The 23841-nt window shown below is 41.1% G+C and overlaps 12 protein-coding genes and 1 non-coding gene across 13 annotated transcripts; 5 read left to right on the top strand and 8 right to left on the bottom strand.

Annotated features, from left to right (window-relative positions):
- Nucleotides 1-43: 43 nt before the first annotated feature.
- CSR1 (Csr1p) lies at nt 44-1273 on the bottom strand (the record flags this gene model as incomplete). Its single annotated transcript, XM_056229998.1, has 1 exon — nt 44-1273. The coding sequence occupies one exon, from the start codon at nt 1271-1273 to the stop codon at nt 44-46; it is 1230 nt and encodes a 409-aa protein (XP_056083961.1).
- A 991-nt stretch (nt 1274-2264) lies between these two features.
- Nucleotides 2265-3707, top strand: SEC61 (translocon subunit SEC61; the record flags this gene model as incomplete). The annotated part of the gene is made up of 1 exon (XM_056229997.1): nt 2265-3707. The coding sequence occupies one exon, from the start codon at nt 2265-2267 to the stop codon at nt 3705-3707; it is 1443 nt and encodes a 480-aa protein (XP_056083960.1).
- A 256-nt stretch (nt 3708-3963) lies between these two features.
- Skdi_12.trna18K lies at nt 3964-4059 on the bottom strand. The gene is made up of 2 exons: nt 4023-4059; nt 3964-3999 (listed from the first exon to the last, which is right to left on the bottom strand). It is a non-coding gene; the product is annotated as a tRNA-Lys (tRNA).
- Nucleotides 4060-5371: 1312 nt separating this feature from the next.
- Nucleotides 5372-6418, top strand: FBP1 (fructose 1,6-bisphosphate 1-phosphatase; the record flags this gene model as incomplete). The annotated part of the gene is made up of 1 exon (XM_056229996.1): nt 5372-6418. The coding sequence occupies one exon, from the start codon at nt 5372-5374 to the stop codon at nt 6416-6418; it is 1047 nt and encodes a 348-aa protein (XP_056083959.1).
- A 170-nt stretch (nt 6419-6588) lies between these two features.
- On the top strand, nt 6589-7317 carry PSY3 (Psy3p; the record flags this gene model as incomplete). The annotated part of the gene is made up of 1 exon (XM_056229995.1): nt 6589-7317. The coding sequence occupies one exon, from the start codon at nt 6589-6591 to the stop codon at nt 7315-7317; it is 729 nt and encodes a 242-aa protein (XP_056083958.1).
- A 100-nt stretch (nt 7318-7417) lies between these two features.
- On the bottom strand, nt 7418-8452 carry STP3 (Stp3p; the record flags this gene model as incomplete). Its single annotated transcript, XM_056229994.1, has 1 exon — nt 7418-8452. One exon carries the CDS (start codon nt 8450-8452, stop codon nt 7418-7420), a length of 1035 nt encoding a protein of 344 aa, XP_056083957.1.
- A 328-nt stretch (nt 8453-8780) lies between these two features.
- On the top strand, nt 8781-11486 carry VID22 (Vid22p; the record flags this gene model as incomplete). Its single annotated transcript, XM_056229993.1, has 1 exon — nt 8781-11486. The coding sequence occupies one exon, from the start codon at nt 8781-8783 to the stop codon at nt 11484-11486; it is 2706 nt and encodes a 901-aa protein (XP_056083956.1).
- A 246-nt stretch (nt 11487-11732) lies between these two features.
- On the bottom strand, nt 11733-12770 carry ELO3 (fatty acid elongase ELO3; the record flags this gene model as incomplete). The annotated part of the gene is made up of 1 exon (XM_056229991.1): nt 11733-12770. One exon carries the CDS (start codon nt 12768-12770, stop codon nt 11733-11735), a length of 1038 nt encoding a protein of 345 aa, XP_056083955.1.
- A 579-nt stretch (nt 12771-13349) lies between these two features.
- Nucleotides 13350-17396, bottom strand: ROM2 (Rho family guanine nucleotide exchange factor ROM2; the record flags this gene model as incomplete). The annotated part of the gene is made up of 1 exon (XM_056229990.1): nt 13350-17396. The coding sequence occupies one exon, from the start codon at nt 17394-17396 to the stop codon at nt 13350-13352; it is 4047 nt and encodes a 1348-aa protein (XP_056083954.1).
- A 477-nt stretch (nt 17397-17873) lies between these two features.
- On the top strand, nt 17874-18404 carry ARC18 (Arc18p; the record flags this gene model as incomplete). Its single annotated transcript, XM_056229989.1, has 1 exon — nt 17874-18404. The coding sequence occupies one exon, from the start codon at nt 17874-17876 to the stop codon at nt 18402-18404; it is 531 nt and encodes a 176-aa protein (XP_056083953.1).
- A 181-nt stretch (nt 18405-18585) lies between these two features.
- On the bottom strand, nt 18586-20559 carry SSQ1 (Hsp70 family ATPase SSQ1; the record flags this gene model as incomplete). The annotated part of the gene is made up of 1 exon (XM_056229988.1): nt 18586-20559. One exon carries the CDS (start codon nt 20557-20559, stop codon nt 18586-18588), a length of 1974 nt encoding a protein of 657 aa, XP_056083952.1.
- Nucleotides 20560-20790: 231 nt separating this feature from the next.
- MDM30 (SCF ubiquitin ligase complex subunit MDM30) lies at nt 20791-22587 on the bottom strand (the record flags this gene model as incomplete). The annotated part of the gene is made up of 1 exon (XM_056229987.1): nt 20791-22587. The coding sequence occupies one exon, from the start codon at nt 22585-22587 to the stop codon at nt 20791-20793; it is 1797 nt and encodes a 598-aa protein (XP_056083951.1).
- Nucleotides 22588-22813: 226 nt separating this feature from the next.
- Nucleotides 22814-23702, bottom strand: RPS22B (40S ribosomal protein uS8; the record flags this gene model as incomplete). Its single annotated transcript, XM_056229986.1, has 2 exons — nt 22814-23073; nt 23570-23702. The coding sequence occupies 2 exons, from the start codon at nt 23700-23702 to the stop codon at nt 22814-22816; spliced, it is 393 nt and encodes a 130-aa protein (XP_056083950.1).
- Nucleotides 23703-23841: the final 139 nt, after the last annotated feature.

Raw genomic sequence — 23841 nt, 5'->3', positions numbered from 1 at the left:
TTTATAAAAGTCTATACAGAATGGGAGAGCTGCAAGAGACGGTTCAAACCTTCAAAGAGCCATTGTAGTCGTAAACAGATCTTGATCTGATATACGGGTCTAGCTTGGAGTAGTTCTCGCAGAGCGCGGTGGAGAGCTGTGCTCTTTTCTCCTGCAGTTGAATGTATGCCGGATCGCTCACTGGCTGGTGTTCGATCCACTGGGATGTAGCCTCCAAGAATTGCTGGACCAGCTCTTCTCTCTCTTTTTCGATCACAGCACGAGTCTCGGTGTCTTTCAAATGGATGTCCAGAGAGCCATCTGGTGGAGTATAGTGATCCAAGTCAGCGTCGTTTTCGCCACCCAGGTAGCTAGGAATGTACTGGGGCTGGATGAACTTATGCAACTCGTCGATGTTCTTGGTGAACACGATCTTGGACGCGACGACCGGGTCCAGCCAATTCTTGATGATGTTCCAAATCGGGTTGAAGATCCAGGGAGCCTTATGGATGAGCAGATGGCCCAGAGACTCCGGGTAGTGCGCCTCAAAACAAGTGATCAGGAACTTGACTGGCGCGTAGTCCATGTTGGACATGGAGAACCCATTCAGGTCGAACAAGATGGTGGTGGAGGCGGGGTAGTTGTCTTTGAAGAACAACTTGGATTGCTCGATGACCAACAGAGAGAATTTTTCCAGTTCCTGCTCGCTTTGGTCCGAGGAATGGTGTAGTCTGGGTCTCACAAGCATGAAGGGCCTCATATCATTGTCGTAGCCCTGGACGGTGGCCTTTTGCAGCTCTAAGTTCTTGATCACACCCGTCTCCTTGTTTTCATAGACGGCTCTTTCACCGCCGTTGATGATCTTGTTGATGGTGTCCTTGCGCCAGTACAAGTCGTGGCCCAACATGGCAATGGTCTTGTCTGCGTTCCACTTTCTGGCCCTGATGAACTTCAAAATGGTGGCATCTGGAGTTTCGTTCTTGATGTCGTGCCAGAACTGCTTCTTCGTCGATTGCGGGTCCAGATTGGCTAGTGCCTTGTGTATCCTGCCCTTTTCGTAGACGTGGGCCGCCTCAGCGGCTTCGCCAGAGTCCTGCGAGTGGTCGGAGGGTTGCAGCTTGCTAAACCAGGACGACTTCTTCTTCTTCGGCGGGGTGGACGAGGACGAGTTGAGCGAGTTACTGTGAAAGATATGGCTTCCGTCCACGGGTACTTGCCACAGATGGAAGAGGTGTGTCCAAATCTGCTTGAGGATGACCTCCTGGTCGTCAGTCAACTGTGTATCAAAGGACATGGTGTAGTTTGTGCGTGTCTATATATATATATGTATGTGTTTGAAGACAAGCGCAAGTGCCAAGATTTAAAGAGTGTATCAAACGCTATTGTTTTCGCTGTGGGAAAGTTGTAACGGTTTTATGTATGTGCGCAAGAAGACTATGGCCGACTGGAGCCAAGAGCTCAACAAACACGAAACAAAATGGCGAAGAAGGAAAGACGAATACCAAAGATCGCCTCGTTTAGCACCGGACGCAACCGCGCAAACTCTTGGAACGCAGGGACGCGATGACCGTGTCATGTGCAAGAATAACAGGTTGGCAACGAAGACAATTAGAGAAAGCTTGCTTGCTTGCTTTGGCTGAAACCACTTATTGTTCTTCTTGTCGTTTTGGCCATCCCATCCCAGCCCATGGCCAGTTGATGGCCCACTCGTGCAGGGTGATGTATATTTTTCACGATCGGGGCTCAAACAGCACATGCATTCCGATGGCATTCGTCCGGCCACAGCTACTTGCTGCACTGCTAACTCTCATCTTGGTTACAAATGTGCCACCACATGCAGTTAAAGCTGCTATCTAGTTGCCAAAGTTCCTATATATATGTACATCATATCTGTCTCTTCTCTTGATCGTTACCCGAAGCGGTTTTCCTCTTGATTTTTCGCTTTACGTGTTCTCTCTCATTCTCTTTTTTTCCCTCTCTCGTTCTCTCTTTCGGCAAACACTTGCAAACAACAAGTATATCCTGCCTTGAATTGGTGTTACGGTCGGTATAGATATTCTTAACGTCCAGCAGAACAAGGACTTCATTTTGCACCCCTCCCGCTCCAATCTCCGCTCTTCTCCATCTGAAACTTCACCGGCCTCAGAAGTAACCTTTTTCTGTCCTCAATTCAACCTCACTTCACTATTACACGGTTCAGTTGCTGGGAAAAAAAAAAAAGCGTACTTAAATATAACTAGCAAGCACAGAAGAAAACCGGCGTTGGCTCACACTTCACATCAAAAATGTCCTCCAATCGTGTTCTAGACCTGTTCAAGCCCTTTGAATCCTTCCTGCCGGAAGTCATTGCTCCGGAAAGAAAGGTCCCATACAACCAGAAACTCATCTGGACGGGTGTTTCGCTGCTGATCTTCTTAATCCTGGGCCAGATCCCACTGTACGGGATCGTGTCCAGTGAGACTTCGGACCCGCTATACTGGCTGCGTGCCATGCTGGCCTCCAATCGTGGTACTCTACTGGAACTAGGTGTCTCTCCCATCATCACGTCGTCGATGATTTTCCAATTCTTGCAAGGTACGCAACTTTTGCAGATCAGGGCCGAGAACAAGCAGGACAGGGAGCTGTTCCAAATTGCGCAAAAGGTCTGCGCCATCATTCTGATCTTGGGTCAAGCACTCGTGGTTGTCATGACGGGTAACTACGGTGCGCCTTCAGATCTTGGGCTGCCCATCTGTTTGTTGTTGGTCTTCCAATTGATGTTTGCATCGTTGATCGTCATGCTATTGGACGAACTGTTGTCCAAGGGCTACGGTCTAGGTTCCGGTATTTCATTGTTCACAGCCACTAACATTGCTGAACAGATTTTCTGGAGGGCCTTTGCCCCCACCACAGTCAACTCCGGTCGTGGTAAGGAGTTTGAAGGTGCCGTGATTGCGTTTTTCCATCTTTTGGCTGTCAGAAAGGACAAGAAGAGAGCCCTTGTGGAGGCCTTTTACCGTACCAATCTGCCCAACATGTTCCAAGTCTTGATGACCGTGGCTATTTTCCTTTTCGTGTTGTATTTGCAGGGCTTCCGTTACGAGTTGCCCATCAGGTCCACCAAGGTGAGAGGCCAAATTGGTACATACCCAATCAAGCTGTTTTACACTTCCAACACCCCGATCATGTTGCAAAGTGCGTTGACCTCCAACATTTTCCTGATCTCCCAAATCCTCTTCCAAAAATACCCCACCAACGCGTTGATCCGTTTGATTGGTGTTTGGGGTATCCGGCCGGGCACCCAGGGTCCTCAAATGGCCTTGAGCGGATTGGCCTACTACATCCAGCCATTGATGTCCTTGTCAGAAGCCCTTTTGGACCCTATCAAGACCATCGTCTACGTCACTTTTGTTCTCGGTTCGTGCGCGGTGTTTTCCAAAACTTGGATCGAGATCTCCGGTACATCTCCCCGTGACATCTCCAAACAGTTCAAGGACCAAGGCATGGTCATCAACGGTAAGAGAGAAACGTCAATCTACAGAGAATTGAAGAAGATCATTCCCACCGCTGCTGCCTTCGGAGGCGCCACCATTGGTGCCCTTTCTGTTGGCTCTGATCTACTAGGTACTTTGGGGTCCGGTGCGTCTATTTTGATGGCCACCACCACCATCTACGGCTACTACGAAGCAGCTGCCAAGGAAGGTGGGTTTACTAAGAACCTTGTTCCAGGGTTTTCCGATTTGATGTGAATATAAAATAAGAAAATAATATCCAAAAAAATCGCATTTGGCCATTCCAAACCTCTATTTTTTTATTTTATTACTACAACTGTATCTACGCCTTTGCCTACGTGTATAAGTTAGAATTTCTATATGTGTGTAAAATGTGTGAGTAATTCTTTAAAAAAAATTCGTTGATACTTCTAAGCGCGTGAACATCGGTAAGTAGCCTTCCCTCAGGAAAAGGTATGTTCGCAGGGAACGTCTGAAGAGCAAAAAGAAAGAACTCCTCATAGGGGGCTCGAACCCCTGACATTTCGGTATCCTTGCCTAAGCAAATATGCTTAAAAGCCGAACGCTCTACCAACTGAGCTAACAAGGATGAGTTCTTCGAAGTGTATTCGTATTATATACTGATGTGATACCTCATCAAAAATGGATGGTACTATTCTGTGACAATTGTTGAAATTCCATTCTTGTTGATAATTACACTGTATAAGAGAGGCATATAAAATACACACCGATTCGATGACAGGCTGCGTCATCTTCTTAACACCGTATATGGAAATCTTCTAGCTACATGAACGAATCTATCAACCTGTTGTACGAGTTATAGATGGAGAGGTGATTATTGTCTCCGACAGCACTATAAATCTTTCCGCCTCTGCCCTGTTTTATTGGCGCCGTAATTTAAGTCATCCTTTGAATACTATATATAATAGTATCCTAAGAGCGAGAAAAGAAATTCGTGATGGGAATAGACGGACTGTTAGAACAAGTAAGTTCATCATTATTCACATAACTAGTCCTTGTTTCAGGATGAAGAATGTTGAAATGACGTTCTATTGATGGGTGCACTTGGAGTCAAAGATCCATTAATTGAACATCAACTTGGAATTTATATATAAATGATATGAGTCGTTACATTGAACTTATAGTAAATTCCCTAGGTTATTGTTATGTTGAACATACTTAATATGTCCAATCGGCGTGTGTTTTATATACCTCTCTTATGTAGTGTAAGAAAGAGTTCTGCTTTTATTCTTAATTAATACTACTAATTATCAACACGGACGATGTTTGATTCTTGTTCCAGTAAAATCCACCGTTGGACCAGCTGCACAATCTGAAATTCCTTGAAACCCTAGATAAGTAAGTTTATTACATGGCGGTTGGTTGTTCTTGCCAAGATAATCGGAGTCCTATCCCATGGCAACAATGGCCACCCCGGAGTTAGTTCCGTCCTCGTTCCGGACGGATGGAAGCGCCGCTTTGGGGGCTCTTCTCCGGGGCCTGGTTGGGTTTTATTAGGCATCCCGGGCGTCCGCCAGCCCGGGACCGTGTCAATAGTGTGCGCGGTGAAGCCAAATAATAATAAGGGCGAGATGCACTACTCAATTTAGCTCTTTCTGCAAATCAAGAAGGCGAAGGGCAAATATTGTAATGCGAAGCTGGCCAATACCCACTATTTGTTTATTTGCTTGGATTGTGTCTACTTGTGCTAGTCTGTTTGTGGCGCCTTCCCCACACCATAAGGATCATCCTGTGTCTAGGCTTTATTATCTATTACATATATATATATATACATAGGAGAATGATCGCTCATTTACGGACGTATAGATCTTGCCTTATTGAAAATTCTAAATGAGAGAGACTATAAATATATAAGAGAACGCACTAATACAACGCCAAACATGCCGACTCTAATCAATGGACCAAGAAGAGATTCTACTGAAGGGTTCGACACAGATCTCATTACTCTACCCAGATTTATCATCGAACACCAAAAGCAATTCAAGAATGCCACTGGTGATTTCACTCTGGTGCTGAACGCATTGCAATTCGCATTCAAATTTGTGTCTCACACCATCAGACGAGCCGAATTGGTTAATTTGGTTGGGTTAGCGGGTGCCTCCAACTTCACCGGTGATCAGCAAAAGAAGTTGGACGTATTAGGTGACGAAATTTTCATCAATGCGATGAGGGCGAGTGGGATCATTAAGGTCCTTGTCTCTGAGGAGCAAGAGGACTTAATAGTTTTCCCCACAAGCACAGGAACCTACGCAGTATGTTGTGATCCCATCGATGGCTCCTCCAACTTGGACGCTGGTGTGTCTGTCGGAACGATCGCGTCTATTTTTAGACTTCTACCAGACTCTTCAGGTACTATAAACGACGTCCTAAGATGCGGCAAAGAAATGGTCGCCGCTTGCTACGCCATGTATGGCTCCTCCACGCATCTAGTTTTGACATTGGGCGACGGAGTTGATGGGTTCACTTTAGACACAAATTTGGGTGAATTCATTTTGACCCACCCTAATTTGAGAATCCCACCTCAAAAGGCCATTTATTCCATCAATGAAGGTAACACCGTCTTCTGGAACGAAACTATAAGAACATTTATTGAAAAAGTGAAACAGCCTCAACCAGATAACAATAATCAGCCCTTCTCCGCCAGGTATGTTGGGTCCATGGTTGCTGACGTGCACAGAACTTTCCTGTATGGCGGTCTTTTCGCATACCCCTGTGACAGAAAAAGCCCTAATGGAAAACTAAGATTGCTTTATGAGGCCTTCCCAATGGCATTCTTGATGGAGCAGGCCGGCGGGAAAGCCGTTAACGATCACGGAGAAAGAATCCTGGACTTGGTGCCAAGCCATATCCATGACAAATCTTCCATTTGGTTAGGTTCTTCTGGCGAAATCGATAAATTTTTGGACCATATTGGTAGGTCACATTAGTTCGATGAGCGCCGTATTATTTTCTTCTGTTCTCTACTTAGTGCGCGCGCAGAAAAAAAACAACAATATCTTGTACCGTATATATGTTTGTGTGTATATAGTAAGCATTACTCCTTTGAATGGTAAGGGTTTTCATTACAATAGAAAAAGGGAGAAGCAGATGGAATGTGATGGAAGTACTAAAGAATATTAGAGTTTATCCACTGTCAAATTTCATCACGTCATCCAAAACTTATATAAAGTTACCAAATGAACTAAGAAACCTAACCACCAAAGAGCAGGAGGACCAACTGGGGTTTTTACACATCATTGAAAACGACTTCAAACCTTCCGCACTGCTGCAAAAGCTGGTTGATTATACTGCGGACGAGGGCAAAATCTTGATCATAGATATAGTATCCTTATGGTCCCAACAAAAGCAAAGGCAACCAGGCGCGATATATATGAATTCATTGTCGTGTATAAATATCACTGGGTTGATCGCATTCCTGGAGCTATTGTATGACTCCCCCATGGATGCACTGAGAAGATGTCAAGTTGATCGATTCGACTTTCAACTACGAGGGATAGTGATCGACAATTTATCGTTCTTGAATTTTGAAAACGACAATAACTACAACGTAATAAATTTATCAAAATTTGAAAAGTTGTTCAAGATTCTGCGAAAGCTGAGGGAATTCTTGGGCTGCTGGATCATCACCAAGAGCTTCCCCATGGAATTCTACAATGGCATCGAAAATTCCCTAGTAGATAAATGGTCAATCAAGAGGAAAGGCGGCGTTGCACAGTACCCCACAAGACTGCCTGAGTCGTATATGAAAGGTATGGATTTGGTAGTTTGCAAAGAAGTTGCCAACGGCAAGGCACAGTACGCACGTGTAGGTGCGGTTGAGAAATGAAGGGAAGGAAAGAAAAAATCCATTAGGGACTCAGATACATACGTTAAATACTACTAGTACTATCAAAAACAAAAAGGTCAAAGCCGCTGTGGTGGCGGAATCAATGGTATTTATAACCGCACTGTTTACCTACATGTTCGTTGAGCCAAACATCGACATTTTCGAACTTCAGGCCGCAATGTTTACATCTACCAGGAACGACATTTCTATCCTTTTTCTTCGTTCCCGGTGGGTACTCAAAATGCAAAGCCTTTAAGTGGTTTTTGAACGTGTCACAACGTGAAAACACGCCTGTTTGGTGACAGTTCGAAGTCTCAAAATTCAAAGGCTTGAGCTTATACGGATACATATCCATATCCAGTTGAATCAACGTGGAATTGAACGGGCACTTAAACGTACCCTTTATCTGATGCAATGACTTCAATTGTGCATAATCCGTGACGGAATTCATCGGCGTCATTTTTTCGTGGCTTTCATCATCGTTAGGGGAAACAAATCCGCCCGTAGCATCATTGAGGCTCGAGGGCGCTCCCGATTGAGACAGTATTTCATCCTTCCAATGCCTCTTCTTATGCCTTAATAAATCATTGTTTCTGGCAAACCCACGGTGGCAAATGGGACACTTGTGAGGTCTGTCCTCCGGCGTCAAGTGCGTTGCCTTATGCGTGGTCAGATTGGCATAGAAATTGCGACAAATCGGACATTGCTTTTTCTTTCTAGGCTTATTGATTTTAATGCTATGGGTGGCACTTGCGCCGCCGCCACCACCAGCAGATGAGGGAGCGGCCATCTTCAAGGTCGGCGATATGGAGCGTGAGGGAGATGCAGAGGAAGAGTTCTCCGATGCAGATGCGGACCCTTCCGCAGGCTGCTGCACGGAGGGAAGAAAGCTAGAGCTGGAGTTCGACCGCGACACGTCGTTGGAGTGCGGAAGCAACTGATAGCTCAGCATCGACGATGACGCGCCCGCACCCCCACTGCTATTGTTGATGTTCATATTGGGCAGGGCCGGATGCGTCGAGGCAGACGACGCCTCACCATTATACTGCCTCTCGGCTGCCTTGATAAGGTTGTCGAATGACGAAATGGGAGGCAACGTGACGTGGTTCATAGTGCTATTGTTTGCATTACTCATCGCTCGCTGCACATGCCACACAAAAGAAACACACCCTGATTCCTCGAAATCAAGACCTTACCTCTAGCACGCACCGCAGGCCAGCAAACCTATCTTCTTTATACCGTTGCTTTTCTTCAGATGGTACTGCCATGCTTCCAACGGCTACAAAAAACACCGCAACGGCGAAAAAATGGCGCAATTATTGACCGAACGGTCACCTTGCACGGCCGGAATGGCGCGAATATGGGATCAACAAGCATTAAACAACAAAACAACACGAGCCATCAAGAGATGGTGAGGGTGGCGGCTGGCGGCAGCTGGAAGATAGAAGAGTACAATAACGCGAATGAGAACAATGGACACGCAGGTTCAGAGTGCGGACAGAGGGCTGGTGTTGCCCCCCATGAGTTCAACGGCGTCGACAGCGACGGCGGCTACCATGGCCACAAATATAGATACGGACACAGATGGAGATGGAGATGAGGATGGAGAAGCAGTGCGACTGGCGGAAGAGGGCGGTGTCGATTGGGTACCCGCACATATGCTGACCAGAGATAAGTCACGCTACTTGGGCCACTTCCTCGGGGCGAATAAGATGCTGGATGCGGTGAAGTGCAAACACTGTGACGTGGTGATTAGACGGCAGGCGAACGGCACGAGCACGGCTCAGGCCTCGCAGGCGCATTTGTGGAGCGTACACAAGATAGATCCGAATGGCAATTACTATGGTGAATGGGCCGGCGCAGAAGCAGGCGCAACTTTCATGGCAAGGCCACCCTTAAAGAACCATCAGGGCGGTGGCACCACGACAAGCAGCATTGCCAACCTCTTGGACATAGACGAGGATCTTCTGAAAAGAACTAGAGAGAGGGAAATGGCATTGCCTCTCGTGCAGTCGCTGGCCATCATCATTGCGTCGGAAAATCTGCCCCTTTCGTTCGTGGACAACACTGCTGTGCGTCTCTTGATCAATCAAAACACCAACTCATTAAGTTTCATTGACCATGATCTGATTGTGAGTACAATCAGGTCCATTGCGTATAATCTCGACCGAATCGTTCAGAGGACTGCGTTGCGCAACAATGCAGATTTATCGTTGATCATCGACAAAAATTATCTGCTGCTAGATCCGGCGGAAAGATCGGACCAGTTATCAAATAGATTGAAGAACCAATTATTTGAAATGCAAAAAATCAACTTTTTCTCCTTGAGCCACTCCGTTTGGAATAACACGATCTCTATATTGAGTATTCAGTACTACGATGATATCCACTCTCAAGTTAAGACTTTGCCCTTGACCATCCAAAATTTAAAGGAACTAAACGATGATCCTAAACTATCCATTCCAGCTCAACTGTTCAAAATCTCGCAAGAGCTGCCTGGTTTGCAAAATACTGTTATTTCCATGACGCTACCAAGATCTCAACTAATAGATCTTTTGAACGTGATGGACAGCCAACCCTTTTTCCCCAACACGTATACGAATGCCAAAAATTATTATCACAACTGTATTATCTCTATCATAAATTCGGCAATCTTGCCATTGTTTGGTACGCCCAAATCTGCTGATATCACGCATTCAGCACAATCGTCATCTGCCAAAGGGCCATTCACTTTATTAGACTCTTTAATTGATTTATCGGATATAGACATTTCGAATTCCATTTTCTTCAGAATCAATTCCTTTTTAGATGATTTACAATCAAATTCGTGGCAACTAGATAAATTCCGCTCTTTATGTGGGAAATTTGGATTTGAATTCAAATGCTCCAAGTTCGATCTAACCCGCTATTCTACAGCCACCGTTTCATTGCAAACTTTCTTAAATTTACGTCCCATAATAGAAGAATACCAATCCATCATTCAAATTGAAAAATTCAACGAAATCGACTTCCAAATAATAGAATATTTATTAACTACTTTGAATTCCATCAATAGAGTATTGAAGTTCTTTACTTCTTCCAAAGACTCAAATTTTACCTATGTTGTATTTGCCATAATGTCCATTGAAAAACATTTGTTATCTACTCTGAGCACTTTACAATTCCAACGGTTGATTGCGCCATTTGAAGCTTTTTTATCAAAGATTCAAGAATTCAAAACCATCCTCTTCTCAGATGATATGAATCTTTTAGCAATGTTCTTGTGTCCCGCAATTTTATTTGAAAGAGAAGTCTTGGAATATTCCTTCCATACAATTTCACTTTCTGAAATAGTGGATAAACTTTCCACACTAATTTTCAGTTTGTTAAAGAGGTTTTTGAATTTACATACGATAGGCAGCGTGAACAATAATAACAACATTCCTACTAGTAACGACATCAGCAGACACAACGATGGTCAAGGCAACAACAGCAACATCAGTAACAACAACGACAACAACGACAACAATAATAATGACAACGACAACCTCTCAAATTCACACACACCCGCATCTAGAATAAACATAGATTCCAATAATGGACAACGTTCGGTCTCGCCAGCCCAGCAACCACGTGATGACAATAATAATATATCATTTGGTTCTCTCAGCGGTACCCATCAGCTCTCAGACTCTACCATCTCAAACGAAATAGATACAATCTTTCTACAAATCATCCAAGAAGACCTATATGAATATTTGAGTACTGTAAACTCCATCGTACCCATATCGTATAGATCATACTGTGAACAGAGTAGTTTCGTTAGGGACAGTGGTCGCTTCAAAAAAAGAATAATAACAGAAGACTCTATCATAGGCGAATTAGAGCAACCATTGAATTTCATTGAAGAGTTGCTAGATATACATGTTCCTGTGTGTAATGCATTCTGGACTCAATACTTGGATAATGACGCTGGGCCGATAATTAGAATCTTATTCAAGATAATGCAATGTCAGTCATCTTCCTCCATCAGGGAGGAATACTCATTTTTAAACAACTTCGCTCCAAAGACACACCCTGATTTGACTCAAGAGATCATTAAAATCAAATTATTCAACGACCAGTTCGTAGCAAGCAAAGTCGACTACGATTTGGACACTTTACAAACCGCAAGCCAATATCTTCCGTAGGACAAACGAAGGAAATATATTCTGTAGTTTAAATTTCACCCGTTATATATTTTTATTCTATGATTTGTAAATGTATTATTTACCACTACTTTTTACTGTAAGAGCATCGCTCCAACAGCAGACAAAGATATCAAATAAATCTATCATTTCTATAATAATGATTTCATTTATCGTACATACTTAATGTAAAAAAATTCCTTAAACTCTGTTTTTTTGCTTTCTCCGTAAAAGAGTCTCGCTTATTACTCAGGCCTTCCTGGAAGAGACCTTGGTGGTAGAGGTTTTGACACCAGTAGAAGAACCAGATCCAACGGAACCAGAAACTTCAGATCCTTTCTTGACAGTCTTTTTTCCACCTTTCTTGTAAGATTGGATGTAGAAAGATATAAACAAGAGCAAATAAGACGTTAAGATCATATAACCATAGGCAGCAGCAGATTGAGTACCATAGCAGGTACCTTTGTTTGGCAAAATACCACGCAAGTATTTGTGAGCATAGAATGTGTAGGTGGCAAAGTAAACGAAAACTAAGTCAATCAAAAATTGGATGATTTGGAATCTGGTGACCCATTGCTTCCACCAAACCCTAATACCACATGAACTCAAGAAGTAATACCAGTACATGATAACATGGACTCCCAAGTTTAGCAGGATGACAACCCATTCAACCGAAGTACGACCAATCAATTGAGTGTAGCACAACAAAGCGGTGGCACCATGGTGATAAGTGTGCAAAAACAATAGCTTCTTTCTTCTCAAAACTAAAAACACAGTGTCAATCAATTCTACGAATTTGGTCAAGTAGTTCAAATAGTAAAGAGTAACCAACTTTGGTGCGAAGGCTTCCTTGGAGCAGATGGACCAGAATAGACCATGGTGATAGACCATAGGAATCAATTGTTCTAACATCAACAACCATAAGACCAATGAAATAGACGTCAAAAACAAGTTATGCATCTCGAAAAGTAATTTGAGCTTCAATGGGGAAGTATTTAAAGCGCGTAAAATAGCTTGACCACCAAAGATGATAATGTAGTAGACAATGATAATACCAACAGCATGGTATCCATTAGCCAGGAAAGTCTTATCATGAATGAACTCAAATTGTTCAGCTGGATAGCCACTAAAGTGTTCGAAAACCTTAGAGAAGATTGGCCATAACTCAATACCGAATGGGTTTTCAATGGAAGGAATATGAATCTTCAAGAAACATGAGGAGGAAGTGTTCAAAGACTGGAACTGGTCGGCAACAGCTGCTGCAACAGTTGACGTGGTGGTATTCATGACTCTTTATGCTTCGAAAACAAACTGAAACAGCCGGATAAATGAACTATCGAGTTAAACTTGAAGCGAGTGAAGATCTGTCAAAAATCAATCAATGGCCGAGTAGAAGGACACCAGATATGCAGAAAATATATAGTACCTAACTGGGGTAATCTGTTAAAAAATTTCAAACAAGGTTGAACGATAAATAAAAGACCTCCAGGAAAATATTTTATACTATCATCTACTAAGTAGCTGTGAAAAAAAAGACAAGCCAAATACGTAAACCAACCTTTTGTTTATACACACAGTCTGGAAATTTTTCTGAAAATTTTTCACTTTGTGGACGGAAATAAAAATGCTCGAGAGTTCAGAAAAAAAAAATTCGCGTTTTATCGCGTCACTGATTTTTGTGAAAGATAATGCCTCTGACAGTTAATTTTTATTGTCAATATTGTTATTATTATTGTTAATATTATTGTTGTTGTTTTTAATGCTATCACTATTAATAGTATTTATGATTTGTTCACTTTCAACTTTAGTTATATGCATAATTTATCCCGATGAAATTAGGGATAAAAACCTATCTGTGATATGACCTTAACCCCAGAAGTCTAACGATGCAACCGTATCGTATCCTCGGTAATCCTCGTAACAGTACAGAATTTCTTGTGTACTTGTTTGTAAAAGCCGAATCTTATCAGCAAGGACACAACGGACTAGTTCGCCGGTCTCGATCTTTCTTATTTCAATGAAATTGCTGTCGAAAGCCAAGATATACGGGTACCAAATCGCGAATTTTTGAGGCTCCCCCTCCCAATGAATAATATGCGATTCTTTCTTCCTCCAACCTTGGTTATTGACAAAAAAGGCAAATTCTGTATAACACAACAGAAACATGTTCCCCACACGGTAAATTGCCATTGGTTTCAAAGTATCTCTTAACGCAAACTCCAATGATGTATCGGCAGGATCTAACAAGGATTCATGAGCATTCTGCGAAATACTAACAATTTGGAAACCCTTTTTACAGCCAATGCATAAGTTTGCCTTAAGAAATGAGATAGAAACCGGTTCAGAGTCGAAAATAACCTCGGTAATTTTCTTCTTGAGGCTTTTCTTATTACCGCTACTACCACTATTTTTTTCAGCCAATAATGGATGTTCATGCTCAAAATATTTGATCGAATGCGATGAACTATGCGCAGTCACGATCAATCTCTTACCATTACAGTCTCCCTCCGCGAAAAAACTCACGTGATTAATCAATTCCTTGTGATGTTTCTTGAAGAAGGATGTCCCATTGTCTTCAGCTTCAATTAACGATAGCGGGCAACTGTATAATTTTTTATCAATGAGAAGGATGATTGATTTGAATTCTTCCAATACTGCAATTTGAGTGATATTATTTCTTTGCACTAGTTGAATTGGAGTTGAAAAAAAAGCAGAACTTTTATGTCTATGATCTTTATTCTGCTGTCTTTTAATATTACTCATATATAACCCTGAGTTAGTCGCAATTAAAAGCTTCCTACCACCGTCACAGGAAGTGACACTGTTGATCTTGTTTGTGTAGTCAAAGAACCTATCACTCATTTTCGTTACGTTGAACATTTCTGTCTTACTTATTATGGCTGCTTGCTCTTGTTTGATTTTCTCTAAAAGCGTCTGCAGCCCAGCGTATTGCGCAGCGTAGAGGGTGACCTGATACCTTTGCTTCGCACCGTAGTATAAGAAAGTTATTGCATTTTTAGGGTTATTTGTATTGTATTCTGATAGGATCACTGTTCCCGAACAGTCTGGATGATCTCCAATATACTTTCTCAACGCAGGCATATCTTCGCCTGGACATGCAAATAATAATGGTAATGGAATGGGCCTTTGGAAAACCTTATGTTGGTGCCATTTATTAACTGCTTTGGCCTTCAGGAATAACAGCATGTTGTCTAGGAGATAAAATTGAATATCACCAATAACAGCTCCATCAGATTTCGATAATTCCTTCCTTGATAATATACCTTCATGTTTAATTTTCCTCTTTTCATCATTTAAACCTAAATTAACGTACTCATTTTTGAAGAGGATCTTCTGCTTCAATAATTTCACGTCATGTCTATCTTGCGCAGCACCACTTGCTTGATCAATTCTTTTCATGAAGTCTTTTAGTGCATCCATGGCTTTACTCAAGTCTTCATAATCCCCTTTGTCCTTTTCAGGGTCGGTGGATTTCATGATTTCCCTGACTAATAGCATATATCTACCTGGCCTTGAAACACCCTGAGATAAGAACGAATCAATACCATGTCTTAACGATGAACTCATCATATCGTCATCAAATCTGGCAAAATAAGGATTAACCGATCTTTGAGTTTCGATTAGATATTTAGCATAAGGTCTTGAAGCGACATATGAAACAAATGGTTCAAAAAATGGAATAAACCTTAAAACAATGTCACCAATTCCTCTTACAACTGGCGAACTTTTTTGCCTATCTGTCAAAGCCTTCAAAAATCGTCTATTCACAGAATAAATATCATTTATATGTGCAAAGACATGCTTGATAAAATTTTTTCGTATATCTGCGGTGATAATATTAGTTTCAGCCAGTGTTTTCATGAATGTATCTCTGGTAATTTCTAACGATTTGACAAAGTTCTTCTCTGTAATATAAACCTCATAAATAGCTTCTTGTCTTTTTATCTCTTTCTTGGGTAGGCCTTCCCACTCTTCTTTGGATACTGAACTTGTCCAAGATGGTTTTTCTTCATCATCGTCGTCCAAAGCCATTGAGATGTTACGTTTTAACCCTCCATTTGGTTTCAAGTTTAACCTTGCTTGTTGTTCAAGACGTCTTGGACATGAAATAGAATAACATAAGGCATCTCTTGTACATGTGGGAGAATAGCATTCTGCCAGTAGTGTGAACACACCATTGACATTATGGATAGCTGCAGGATTCTTTTGTTGTGATATTGAGCCACTCATATGCAGTCTCGAGCCCGTCAAAATTGCCTGATCGCTATTCAAAGACGAAGTTGAACTTGATGGAACCATCCCAGAGCCTGGGTAAGGATTATTACCGTAACTAAAAGATGATGTATTTGGTAATAGCATCAGCGGATCATGAGCGTTTGTGGAACCGGTCCCTGTGAACCTTGAGTTATCTGTGAATTCGTAAACCTCATGTGGAGAATCTCTTAATCTATGCTCATATACAACGTCATGGAACAGTTTTTGTGCATCTAGTGATCTACCGAATAACAACGCCAGGTTTCTGTCAGAAGTTCTAATAATGGCACAAATGACATCAACGGCCTGTTGTCCTGTAAATGCGTCACGATAGACCAGCCCATCCTTTTTATGTTCTGCAAGTTGTATAGAGCTTTTGAATTTTGTGGCTACTCTTGACAAAAGAGCTGGATATACCTGAGGTTTCTTTGTAGAAGCGCTCATGATAGGTCTAGATAACGACAAGTGTGCCATGCTGCTTCTGCGCGGGGATGCTAAAGAGGTTCCCGAAACGGAAGTGTATCTTTTTGAAGCTAATGAAGTCGAAGAAACTCTTGTTTTGAGGCCCAGACCAATGGTCGAAGAGCTGCCCATGGTACTTGGGGAATTTAGGGAACCGTGGACGTTATTGAGGTTACTATAACTGTTCGAAGAGTGATGATTATGATGAGATTCTGCAAATGGATTGGCAGTCATGTCATATTTTTGAGAGACTTTTCTACCGTTGGAAGTTTTCGACTGAAAAGATGATGCAATATTTTTGAGAGTAGAAGAGTTTAGTGACATCGATCTAGATGATAGAGAATGCGAATGTTGAGGATAATTATTGTTGTTATTGCCCACTGAATGATGAGCACCATTATTATTAGTGTTATTTTTATTATTATGCTGAATATGCTGTTGATGTTGGTGCAGTTGTTGTTCGTGTAAGTCTTTAGAACTTGGTCTGGAAAAGAAACCAAACCCTTGCAAGGGCGATTTTCTAGCCTGTGTAGGAGTAGTGGAAGCACTTCCGGTTGAGAAACTGGTTTGTTTCTTTAGACCAGCAAGTGCTAATTGCGGGAGTGAAGGCTTCCTCTTGGGCACGGAAGCGGTAGCACTTTTATTTTTCTGATAAACCTCGTTTCTCGGAGACATTGGAGGCAAAGGATGGTCATTATGATTCTTGGCTTGTCTACCGGCACTCGTTGTATAAATATGGGACATTGATTTAGCGTGAACAATCGGGGGGGAAGGTGGGGAGTCTCTTACTTTTTTTGGACTACTTACAGGTGTATTATCAGCACTTGATAAACTTTGTGTGTCTGGAACCTCCTTAATACTTGTTTTCTGCGATAGAATGTAATTCGAGCCTTCTCCCTTCATATCATTACTGGCTACATTAGAATCGTTAATGGCGGCTTGAGATGCCGGACTCCTCTTCTGTTTTGCGATAATGATGTCATTGGCGATGTCCTCAGAAATAAGAACGTTCAGGTCCTGTATATCTTCGATTCGATTAGGCAGCAGTTGAGGACTTATGTCGCCATGCGAATTATCATCAAATGTTACGAAGGAATCTTGCCTCCTCTCTACACCAAATATTTGAGAATAAATGTCATTCCTGTCCCCCATGCTGTCAACGTTGACTTCGCTCATACCCGCAGAAAAAGAGATGATTTATCTAGTACTGTCCAATTAATTCAGCAATAACAGAGCGCTGCAATCGATTACAATAACAGAGCGAATGAATATATTAATGATCACAAATGACAAACGAAAAAAATAGCTATAAAACCAGCAATAAAGCTCCAGAAAAACCTAGTCGACTCAACGCTTTTATAAAATCAAGGTTATCAATGCTTACTGGTCGTAGCACCCTGTTTAGGACTCTTTACCCAGGTTCGCAATCTCGGACTTCCATATCATTGTTTTCACTATCATTCTCTCTCAGTTTCATTTACTCGGCCGTTGTGCGGATCATCCACCACGAACCCCTATCCGGTCTCCCTTTGCCGTTTAATTTAGCATGGCAATGAAATGCAATTCAGTGAACATTTAATACACAGTAAAACACCATGGATAGGGGAAAGTCATTGCCATTACCAATCGTCCTACTTCTCAGAACATCAATAAATGCCTGCCTATCACTCGACTTTTCCTGTAGATCCCAACACTGACCGAATGGTAGGGAACTTTGCGCTTCTGCCCTTGAACACCAAGTTTAGAGGCCCTGCATACCCGAGCAATTCCGATTACGATATTATCGATGAGTGCTTAGACCTATTTCGCGCCAATTCCTTTTTCAAGAACTTCGAAATCAAGTCTCCTGCCGACAGAGTGCTCATTTATGGGATCCTTTTTATCAATGATTGCCTTGCTCATTTAAAAATATCAACGTCCTACAGTGAAGCCGTGAAAGTGTTGACCAACGTGGCCTTGGATAATTTTACCTTACCTGGTACCCCTGGGTTCCCCTTAAATAACGTTTATCAAGTGCCAGTGCAGGACCACAATGCAATTGACCTATTGAAAACCTATATTCAACAGTTCCGTCAAGAACTGGCAATGAGACTGTTGGAAAGGACCTATAAGGACTCTAAAGAACAACCTTCGAAGTTTTGGTTGGCCTTTACCAGAAGAAGATTCATGAATAAAACACTATAAAGATAAACGAGACTGCGTGATCTAGGAATATGTAAATAGCGGTATAATAAATTTACATACTTCTAGTTCAAACCAAAAAAAATTGAAGCAATAAGAAAAAAAAATATACAGAGGGAGGTAAAAAACACCAGTATTTAATGTTATAATGGATCGTATACACAAGTCTATATTTGTAATTTACTTATTTGGTTGATTTTTGCTGATTCTTCGTGGCACTTTGGAACAACTTCAAAGCTCTGCCCTGTAACGCATCAGTAGCTTTCTTTATTTGGTTAACATCAATTGACATATCGTTTTCATTAGCTTTGAACTTCTTAATATCTTGTCCCACAGCTTTGATATCTGCTACAACCTTTGGATACTCTTCTTCTTTAGAAATCAGGTTTTCATATCTTTTGAACAAATTTTCGGTGTCGCTTATCATAATGTCAGCTTTAGAAATAAGCTCTAACCTTTGTCTGACCAGGTTATCTTGAGCCCTATTGGCATTTGCTTCTTCAATCAAATTAGCAATTTCTTGTTCGCTTAATCCGGAATTAGGTATCACGGTGATGGATTGTTCTTTACCACTGCTCTTTTCGGCGGCAGATACATTGATGATACCATCGGCATCGATATCAAATGTAACATATATTTGGGGCATGCCCTTGGGTAATGGTGTGATTCCGGTAAGCTTCAAGTCACCAATCAATTTGTTGTTACGTACCAATCCTCTTTCACCTTGAAAAACTTTAATATCAACGCCAGTTTGCCCATCAACTCCTGTACTGAATATTTCAGTTTTTTTTACTGGAACTGTTGTATTCCTAGGTATTAATGGCGAAAATGCTCCTCCAAACGTCTCAATGCCTAATGTCAATGGTGTTACATCCAGAAGTAAAACATTTTTGATTTCACCAGATAAAACACCACCTTGAATGGCTGCACCTAGGGCAACCGTTTCGTCAGGATTTACGCTGGAATTTGGAGATTTACCAAATAGGCCTTTCACAACAGACCTGATTTTGGGCATACGTGTCATACCGCCAACAAGGATAACCTCATCTATATTTTCTGGTTCGATATCAGCGTCCTTTAAGGCTTGCTTCACAGGCGGAATGGTTCTGTTTATTAGCGACAACGTCATATTATCCAGCTCTTCCTCTGTCATCGATACTTGTAGATGTTTGTTTTTATATATAAAAGGCAGTTCGATGACGGTTTTTTTCACGTGAGATAAATCTATCTTGGCTCTTTCAGATATATCTTTCAATCTCTGCATTGTCTCCCTGTTCCTGGTGATTTCTTCACGTTTAATTTCGGAATTTTCTTTGATGAAACTATCTATGATATAGTTTACGATAACATTATCAAAATCTTCCCCACCCAAATGCGTATCACCGTTAGTAGCACGAACTTCAAATACACCATCTTCAATATCCAAGATTGATATGTCAAATGTACCACCACCCAAATCGTAAACTGCAATTAGCCCATTATTTCTTTTATCATCAATTCCGAAACTCAAAGCGGCTGCCGTTGGTTCATTAATGACTCTTAAGACATTCAGTCCAGCAAGTTTACCGGCGTCTTTTGTAGCTTGTCTTTGAGAGTCATTGAAATACGCTGGGACAGTAATAACTGCTAGCTTGATCTCTTCGCTCAAGTATTCTTCTGAGACTCGTTTCAGGTACTTTAGTAGTATGGATCCTATTTGGCTTGGCGATTGAATAAGTCCATTCGACGTACTGAGATAGGCCTGCCCATTGGATTCACATTTTACAATCTTATACGGCATAACGCTCTTATCTCGTTGAACTTCTTTGTCATCATATGCACGACCAATAAGTCTCTTTGTGGCAAAAAATGTGTTCTCAGCATTAATTGCATTTTGCCTCTTAGCTGCCATCCCAACAAGGGTCTTCATTTGTTCTTTATTTTGTGGCGAGTTCTTAACATCAAAGGCAACTATCGATGGTGTCGTTCGTTGCCCTTCATCATTCTCTATTATCGTAGCTGATTTTTTATCACTCGAATCACGAATGTATGCAACCGCACTATTTGTAGTACCCAAATCGATACCAATTACCTTTTTAGCTGCTTGGGAGCTCGTTGAGTATAGTGATCGTGTGTTAATTCTCGTTTTGAGACAGTTCAATTTACCAAATTTTAGCATTGCTTCCGAATCCCTATTTTTGAACTTTTCTTTCTGCACGAAACAAGTATGGGAAGCTGCTATAATAAACCAACTTTCGTATTTCTTGGTAGTGTTAAAATCAATGTTTTCAACTTAACGTTTCTTGAAAATTGAACTATACAATCCAGAAAAGGCGCCCCCTCCGGCTGATGAAAAAAGGTGTAAAATGAATTAGGCATGATACACCTCCAGAAATCTCATTGAATTCCATTATAAGTTATGTAAGGGCTGTTCGCTATCTACAAGATTGAAAAGCTTTTGTTGTGTGTAAGCGCTTAATTGCATCCTCTGCTTCTCTTTGTCATAACCTCTGAAAAAGAGCCCCCAGTCAGTTCGCGGAACCACTGGAGAGAAACTCTCCCACAACACATCATAATCACCCTGAAAAGGCATCAGTCCCTCAGCCAGACGTACTCTTATGTCACCCAAAATATCCATTGTTGTTATAAATACCTTGCCGTCCACCTCATATTGATTTAAAACACATAGGGCATCTTCGGTTTCAATATCCTGATAGAAGTACCCGATCTTCCCATCGTCATCCAAAAGGACATAATTTCTCTTGTTGGACCAGCAATCATCTGGTTCTTGGAGGGCATTTTGGCCAATGATAATACTCAAATCACCAAAATTATTTGCGTTAACGTAATTCAATAAATCTCTCAACATCTGGCCGCGCAGATTTGTCATTCCAGATTCAAACATACCATCAAAAAGATCGTATATGAATGCAAAATACATGATTACGTCCCTTGGAACTTCCACAACTCCATAGGGAAACATATCATGTAATCCATAGGCTCTATTGGGATATTCCTCAAATGGTCTTGGTTTACATCGTAGTAATGTACGAAAGAATTCCGTCAGTAGATGTTGCATTGACATTGGTTCTAATAACGCCGGTAAGGCTGCATTCTCAAAATTTTCCGTGTTGGGAAAATTACTTGACCAAACACTTAGAAGATCTTCTTTGTTGAAAATGTATGGCTGAAAATCTTCATTGACAGTTACAAAAGCCTGTCCACTTGGGAAATCAGGTTCAGACACTACCAAATGATCTCGGGCAAGGTATGATTCAACGTTATACCTTTTGGCGATGGCTTGTATAATTGCCAGGATAATGGTTTTATAGCCTCGACTTTCTCGAGAATATACTCTTAGTAGCATGAAGTCCTCCCTATGCAGCTCTCTTTTTGTACCTTCATCGCTCATTTGATCCTCTATATCATTAAGTTGTGGAAAGCAATCGAGGTATTCTGTACTAATTGAGATTAATATAGAGACTCTGGTCACTGGGCGTAATTTCAAGAAATCTTCTATTTTTTTATACTTGTGTAGCAAATCAGAACATATGCCATTCAATACAAACTCTCTGGAATCCAGTAAATCATCAAAAGACGTATCGATGGCGGATAGTCTTAGATATATCATTTCCGCATCTCTTGAGGCCATTGTATTTAGGTTTTTCAGTTCCGTGGCATTCGTTGGATAAAATAAACGGAAAACATATTTATGTCTTAGGTTTTTCAGCAAATAGTTGGCATAGGTGAGTAAATCAAGTGGTCTTTTATTAGGGATGTAGCCTTGTTTGATGATCCTATGGAGGAACGTGGCCAATTTGTAATGTCGAAATTGAAGGATGTGTAAATATTTCTCCCTAAAATGTTGAGGGTCTGTTTCCTCGGTTAATTCGCATAATAAAGAAAGGATTCTATTTTCCCATTTTGCCCTTCGTAAGTAGTAAGAATGCCATCGGGAAATCGGTATAGGATCGTAGTCATTACCGGTTAAAATATCTAAGTGTTCTTGATTAATCCATCGGTCATAGCACCTCTTTTTCCAAATTCCATCAGCCGTGATTGTTAAATACAACCTCCTATTAACTAAACATAGGTTGTACAAGTCTGACGCCTTGAGTAACTTCGAGATAAAAAGCCATATCTCTGGGGGTAGATGATCTATTGTTGAGCTAGAACCAACCATAAAGAGGCTTCTCCTCTTTGTCATGTATGAGTGCACGTGTCAGTGGCGAGGATTGAAAGAAAAGAATGTTTCTGGTTTTCTTCAATCCTGTTCACAAGTTCAAATTCTATTAACTAAGCAAACAGTTACAGTTTTTTGTTATTGCGCAAAAATCTGTTTTCTTGTATATACTTGAGTTGAAAAATTGAAACAAATATAAAAAGACGGATATAAGAATTGATATTATATGTTTACCACTATTAAAAATTACTTAATAGACAAACCCCAAAATTTTGCCGGAGACGTGCTTTCTTCTAGCTTCCTCATGGTCCATGATACCGGCAGAAGTAGTCAAAATAACGTAACCGAATTGTCTGGCTGGCAACAAATTGGCGGTCCATTTTTCAATGTCGCCAATCTTTACGTTAAATCTTGGGGAAATGACACCACATTTGTTCAATCTACCGTTCAATTGAACGACAATCTTACCAGATCTGTGGTCGTCGATGTATTCGAATTCACCAATGTAACCTAGATAACGGGAGGAATAACTGTTAGTATTGGAGCTTATTCCAAATAGTTAATTGCGTTCCAATTTCTTGCTTACTTCATAGATACAAGAGAGGAAACATTAGAATGATGTTTAAGACGTCTGAAAGAAAAATATTGCTTTTTGTGAAATTTTAAGAATGAAATTTTGAGGAAAAGTAAACGGTAATGAATATTGTAGCTACACGCGAAGTGTAATTCATGACCGTGTAAGAAGCATTTCCACATGGGATTGAATTTTCCGGACACTTAAAAAACAGTATGGGACTGAGTACAAAGAGCATCCCTTAGGAGTCTTTGTCCAGTATAAGTTATTATACTGGTCCGATCACACCATCTAGTTATCAGCCCGGAATAAAAAACAACAGCAATATTTTTTTCCCTTCTTGGTCTTGAAGCATGTTAAAATGTTTTTTCTTAGTCGTACTTCAAAATAATAAGCAAAAAATTGGAATCATGAGGAATTAGTAAAACATACCATGCTTTTGCATAACTTGCAGAAATTTGATGATAACCTTGGAGGAAGGTCTCAATAAAACTTGACGTTTACCGGTCTTTTCTGCATTGTTAATGGAATTTAAAGCATCTGCTAAAACGGACGAACGAGTCATTTTTTATCTTGCTATGTTGTTAAACGTTAGTATTGAACTTCTGTATTTTCTTGCTCTCACATCTTATGGAAAGAAGAAAATACCAGGTTGAGTATACACTTTTCACTCTCTCGGCTTCAATAATCTCGAAAACAGTACA

The sequence above is a fragment of the Saccharomyces kudriavzevii genome, assembly GCF_947243775.1.
Source record: "Saccharomyces kudriavzevii IFO 1802 strain IFO1802 genome assembly, chromosome: 12".
Classification (NCBI taxonomy): domain Eukaryota; kingdom Fungi; phylum Ascomycota; class Saccharomycetes; order Saccharomycetales; family Saccharomycetaceae; genus Saccharomyces; species Saccharomyces kudriavzevii.
Note: the sequence above shows the minus strand (reverse complement) of the source record. Positions and strands in the feature narration are given on the sequence as shown.